General features: G+C 37.3%; 3 protein-coding genes across 3 annotated transcripts; 1 reads left to right on the plus strand and 2 right to left on the minus strand.

The window, feature by feature from the left end:
- Positions 1-1,480: 1,480 nt before the first annotated feature.
- RHIMIDRAFT_236325 (uncharacterized protein) lies at positions 1,481-2,945 on the plus strand (the record flags this gene model as incomplete). Its single annotated transcript, XM_023608529.1, has 2 exons — positions 1,481-2,471; positions 2,530-2,945. 2 exons carry the CDS (start codon positions 1,481-1,483, stop codon positions 2,943-2,945), a joined length of 1,407 nt encoding a protein of 468 aa, XP_023468053.1.
- A 51-nt stretch (positions 2,946-2,996) lies between these two features.
- On the minus strand, positions 2,997-3,917 carry RHIMIDRAFT_250461 (microsomal signal peptidase 25 kDa subunit; the record flags this gene model as incomplete). Its single annotated transcript, XM_023610724.1, has 4 exons — positions 2,997-3,221; positions 3,269-3,520; positions 3,579-3,672; positions 3,892-3,917. 4 exons carry the CDS (start codon positions 3,915-3,917, stop codon positions 2,997-2,999), a joined length of 597 nt encoding a protein of 198 aa, XP_023468054.1.
- Positions 3,788-4,825, minus strand: RHIMIDRAFT_117234 (cyanate hydratase). The gene is made up of 7 exons (XM_023605344.1): positions 4,811-4,825; positions 4,690-4,754; positions 4,570-4,636; positions 4,409-4,515; positions 4,262-4,358; positions 4,162-4,212; positions 3,788-4,107 (listed from the first exon to the last, which is right to left on the minus strand). The coding sequence occupies exons 1-7, from the start codon at positions 4,814-4,816 to the stop codon at positions 4,036-4,038; spliced, it is 465 nt and encodes a 154-aa protein (XP_023468055.1). The 5' UTR covers positions 4,817-4,825; the 3' UTR covers positions 3,788-4,035.
- Positions 4,826-6,000: the final 1,175 nt, after the last annotated feature.

Genomic DNA, 6,000 nt, shown 5'->3' on the forward strand with positions numbered 1-6,000 from the left:
CAAATAAGATGTTTTATACAAGACTATAATACTTTGTAATCTTGCAGTAGATCATACATTCTGCTTTACATTTCTCTATCGCATTCGATAAGAATAACTTATAATAATAACTATAGTAGTTACTAGTATAACAATGATAATATAAGCATAAATAATGCCAGCGACGACAATAATATAAATAGCAGTCATAGGCTCTCTACCCAAGTAAACTCTCAGCTCTTCTTAATAAAGAATCTAATTCGCAAATCATCGACTTAATTGCCTTTTTTCAATAATAAAGCTGAACATAATATGCGGAGATCAAGGTCCTAGGCCAATCACAATATAACGACGTCCAATATGAGACGGACAATGAGCAGAAAATAGTCGGTGTCACGTTGTTAGCCAGCCATCCCAAGGAAATCGCTCCTAAACAATCCAACTTCGGAGTCATTGACGAAGAGATCGTTTTCCCAATGAAGACTCTTTGGTATTTTGTTGAAAGCACTAAGGAAAGACGAACACATCTACCTAGCAATCACACTTTATTTCTCACTTATATTGAGGATGACGATTTTTCAAAAATTTCTTCAGTTAAAGACAACATTAATTTTCCTACGAAACTCACACGCATTTTCCTCTAATACTATTCAACCCTTCATCATTTCAATGTAAAGCTAGATACAACAGTCCTTATTGCGAGGCTACACTTTCAGTAAAGGGATGGAAGTATTGAAGATGTCTATTAATGAGAAAAAGCTTAAAAACTTGCTATTGCTGAACGAGGTGATTTACATTCCATCGCTTCGTTATTGATGAAGATAACAGAGAGTTTGATGCCCCACTGTTTCTTCCTAGTCTTCTTTCTTTGCGGTCGCAAAAACAATCATGGCTATTACTCCAACAAAACGCACCCATTCTGATGTGTTATCCAATCACAGCAAACACACCTCTTCAAAGGTATCCATGCAAAGGATTATACAGAAATGGACGAGCATAACTTTAAATATATAAAGTGAATTGTTGAAAATAAATCACGGGCTTAGAAGGGATTTAATCATATCCTTTGTCTTGGTTTTGTCACAACTTTACTACTCTTTTGTGAACCGTCGTAATTTTCATTTAATTATATAAACCTGCATTGTTCAATCAGATTTATACACCTTTTCAATTGTTCTAATCGTGCGTAGTTAGCAGCCTCAAGAATAGAATCAGTATAGTAGATATCGGTTCAAGTAGCCTGCTCTAAAGTGATGTCAAGGGTTTTTGGTGCGACTTAAACTTACCAGGGTACAACTCTAATTTTTATTTGGGAAAAAAAGAAGTGGTCTTATTGTAATCCCCCTTTTCTTCTCCCCGCTTCCAATCAACAAACAGTATTGCAAACTTTATTATGCAACACGATACAATCTCAAAATTCGACAGGATAAATGATGATATTTCTTTTTCCTCTGTTCAAACTGCTATCCAAAGAGTAAACCATTTATACAGTTCATTAACTATGGCGCCATCAACACAGGCATCCAAAGCATTCTATGATTTTATCGTTATCGGAGGTGGTTCAGGCGGAATGGCTGCTGCCAGAAAGGCTGCCGGAATACACGGTGCTAGTGTGGCACTGATAGAAAAATATCCTGTCTTGGGTGGTACTTGCGTGAACGTTGGATGCGTACCTAAAAAGGTGATGTGGAATACTTCTTCTTTGTTTGAGACCATTCGTCAAGCCAGGGATTATGGATATGATATCCCTGGGGAGGTCAAGTTCAATTGGTCCATGTTGAAAGCAAAGCGTGATGCTTATATCAAGCGTTTGAATGGCATTTATGATAACAACCTGTCCAAGGATAAGGTCGAGTACTTTCATGGTCACGCTAGCTTTGTCAACCCAAGCACGCTCAGTATCAAGCTAAATGACGAAAACGCACAACCGTTTGAAATTCAAGGAAAGCATATACTTATAGCCACAGGAAGTCATTCTATCATTCCTCCTGTGCCCGGAGCTGAGCTAGGTATCACATCCAACGGTTTCTTCAAGCTTGACCATCAGCCCAAGCGTGTTGCAGTTGTCGGTACTGGTTACATTGCTATTGAGCTTTCTGGTATATTTCATTCACTTGGCTCTACTGTCACTGTATTTTCTCGAACCAAACAGATCCTCCGTAGGTTTGATCCTGTCATCAAAGATAACCTACTTGCTCAAATGCAACATATCGGCATCAATTTTGTACTTGAATCAAGTGTCAATTGTCTAAGAAAGACAGATAACGGTATCATTGTGGAATATGACGTCAAGGGCACCAAAGGGGAACTGGAAACAGACACCGTACTCTGGGCTATTGGTCGTGGACCTAATGTGGATGGCTTGAATCTTGAAGCGGTTGGCGTTGAAAGAGACAAGAAGGGCCACATTGTTGTAGATGAATATCAAAACACAAATGTAAAGGGTATTTATTCTCTAGGCGATGTTGCAGGCAAGGCAGAACTGACTCCAGGTAAAAAAAATCTACAAAAAAGGGAAAATGAAATCCCCATGATTGACGCTTTATGTAGTGGCCATTGCTGCAGCTCGTAAACTAGCTGATCGACTATTTGGAGGGCCAAAGTTTGCCGATTCCAAACTCGACTACATCAATATTCCTACCGTTGTTTTCGCTCATCCTACATGTGGTACTATCGGCTATACTGAGGATGAAGCAAGAGAAAAGTTTGGTGATATCAAAGTTTACACTACCAAATTCACAAATTTGTATTTCGGCATACTTGATGAAAAGGAGTCAACAGCTTACAAGTTGATCACTGCGGGGTCAGAAGAGAAGGTCGTTGGCCTTCACCTCTTTGGCCGTGATAGTGATGAGATCCTTCAAGGGTTTGGTGTAGCCATACGTATGGGCGCAACAAAGGCTGATTTTGATAACTGCGTTGCTATTCATCCTACAGCTGCTGAAGAACTAGTTACTTTACGCTAAATATATGCTTTATTGAATGGGGTTTGTTTATTGAGAATAAAAGATATGTGTTTATTCTTGATGTAATTGCTGTTTGAGTGTATCAACATACTTTTTGAGATCATTATCAATAGCCTCATATGATAAAATCCCTTTGGTAGTGAACCATTCTGTAGCATTAGGTTCAACCTTGAGTATGGTTTCCTTGGTGGTGGTCTTGTCAACATAGGTAATCTTTAGTGAATACTTGGGATTATACTTTTCTAATTTTCCTGATACTTTCAAAGTAGCTACTTCCTATTCTTTTATAAGTGATTGCACTACTCATCACGTTTTTTACGTACCCTTCCATGGCTATATTGACTACCCATAAATACCTCATCTTTTTCAATAGTATATTGATAAACTGCAGCCAAGGCTTGAAGGATCCAAAAAGAAATAACGCTAAACATCGTAACAGGAATAGCTTCACGGAAACTTGTCTTGTACTCATAATAAAAAGCGCCTCCAGCAATAAAGCAAGATACATAGCCTAACAGAAGTCTGATGTCTGTATGGGTATGTGATTGCACAAAGTTTTGTTCTTTTGTATAATACTTTGAAATATATACATGCGTTAGCAAAACAAAGAATAAACTAGAATAATCTGCTTACTCTGGCAATCTCGTCATCAACGGCATTCTTAATCTGAGTGGCATCATATTTGTTTGTAAGCTCCACTGGAGGTAATTCGACTTTATTAAACGTACTTTTATTAGTAAAATCAGTTCAGGTCGTTTCTTTTATCACTTTTAAACCTTTTGGGACAGCTTCTGACATTTATGCTTAAAAGAGAGATTGAAGGAGGAGAAAAAGGAAAAAAAAGGATAGGGGAAGTAAATTTATTGGCGGAATTAAGACTTTCTTTACACGTCTTTCTCGCTCACAGGATGATCGTGTCTTTGTTTGATAGGGACTTGTTACGTACTAAAAGCACTTGTCAGGATAACACATTTTGTATTCTCATTGCTATACTTTATAAGAGAACTACTTAATCACTTGTTGACAACAAATTAAGCTCAAGAGTGGGTAACATATATATCTTTATTTCAAATGTACTTCATGTTCTTGGTTACCAACGCTTGTATGGTAAAAACTTGCCATCAAGAGTGATCTTTACACGGTCTCCGTTAGGATCTTCCACCTAGAATACCAATCAGTTCTTTTTGTCCATAAAAATATAAATGCCCTACTGTACCTTATCCACGTGAGCCGTGAAATCAATAGCCGACATGATACCATCACCAAACTAAAATAGTATGAATACGACTGAACGCGTCATTAGAGAGCAGAAATACCTTTTCATGAATAATAGCCTTGATGGGATATCCATAAACTTGTATCATTTCAAATAATCTGTACAGAGTAGGATCACTTGGAGGAATTGACATTAAACTACTGTTTGATGAATACCACAGTCTGATTCAATACGTTATTTTACTTACCCTCCTCGCGTTGGATAGTAATGACCGCCAAGTATTTCTTGTATATGTTGCGTCGGTATGTTTAACACAACTGAGAGTTTTTCGATTTGTTCGTCGGTAGGTTTAGCCTATACTTACTGACAGGATTAGTATAGATCATAGACATTAGATAATAATACCACCTGTCCATAAAATATAGCTGCTACGTATACTTCATCACATCCTATGGCATCGCCTATATCCTTAAACCTATTACAGGATTTATACCTTTATTATTACGTGTCCTATTTCTGTTCTCTTACGACAATCTTCGAGCGGATTTTGCTTCAAACATTCTTTGTTGGAGGGGATTAAGATTTAGTTGGCTCTAAATTGGAATAGTGTAGATATTAATATAAACTTATTTAGATAACCTTGACTTACGTTCATCGTAAAAATATGCAGTGAGAAAAGGAAAAAAAAAAAAAAGACTAGACGTCGCCTTCTGCTTAAAAGTAATTTCAAGCGCCGCACATTGAAAACCAGCTTCACGACCATACCCTTTGAAGGGGATTATTCTATTGCCATTCATCCGAGCAGAATACAGACATGACTTGATTTATAGAAGTTTCAAATATTCATATAAAAAGTTTTTTACTTCCTCAACTATGTATGAATAGAGTAAATCCACTCAGGAAAACGTAGTTTCTTTTTAAAGAAGATTCATGCCACTACAGTCGTTCCAACGCCAAAGGGTGGTTTTTACTATCTCAAAGGACGGGTTTCTTTTCCCTGAAGTTCGATATCTTTGGCAATCTTTATTTATTGAGTATTGATTTTAATATGGTCCTCTTTTAAACGCTTTTCAAAAACGTTCACAGAATGCTGTACAAACGCATGTAGATAATTGGAAGGCAGCTAGGTTCTCCTTGTCCTCAAACCTACTACGCTTGACTTTGTTCTTAACTATTATCCAAAATTGCTCGATTGAGTTGAGTTCTGGGAAACAGGATGGAAGATAGATAGGCTTATAGCCTCTCCTAGTTATAAGTTCATCTATTTCTTTAGCGGTGCGAATACAGTGTGAATAAATGCATTATCCACAACTATGTAATGGCCCTTCATCTCAGAGAGACAGTATCTCATCCATAGTTTTCTCAAGAAATACAAGGTAATGGCCAGTAACAGTACCTTTAAACATAGGCTTTTTGTTACTAGGTGACGCTTTTCTTTTGCGATTGCAAAAATCAATCTTGACGCGTTCGGACCATTCCTCTTGAGGGTTTCGAAGCTCCGTGATGGATACAGCAAATTTAGAAGAAATGGCGCCCAAAATAATATGAGATACTGCTCTTGTAGAGGGAGCGTTTACAATAGCTGGTCTTCCTTTTTCAGCTCAACCACCTGAAGGTCGCATGTTGATATTGAAAGCAGATTCATCTATAAAAACGCAGTTTTCTAGATAATCCATATCTGTTGCAGTCCATTGTTTGACCCAAGCCAGTCGATTACCAATCTTGGTACTGTTGTTTTATTGGAATCAATGTATTCAAAAAGAATTGGGATTGAAATAGTCCAAGTAAAATATCATTCGTCTAGAAAATAGCATGTCTATCTAAAAAATTGAAAATCAT

This window comes from Rhizopus microsporus (genome assembly GCF_002708625.1).
Source record: "Rhizopus microsporus ATCC 52813 unplaced genomic scaffold scaffold_5, whole genome shotgun sequence".
In the NCBI taxonomy this organism is placed as follows: Eukaryota; Fungi; Mucoromycota; class Mucoromycetes; order Mucorales; family Rhizopodaceae; genus Rhizopus; species Rhizopus microsporus.

What these genes read in the sequence shown, in the direction of transcription:
- RHIMIDRAFT_117234 (XM_023605344.1), bottom strand. An exon ending in AAATCCGCTCGAAGATTGTC is followed by an intron (nt 4,637 to 4,689) that starts GTAAGAGAACAG and finishes ATCCTGTAATAG; the next exon opens with GTTTAAGGATATAGGCGATG. An exon ending in CAGCTATATTTTATGGACAG is followed by an intron (nt 4,516 to 4,569) that starts GTGGTATTATTA and finishes CAGTAAGTATAG; the next exon opens with GCTAAACCTACCGACGAACA.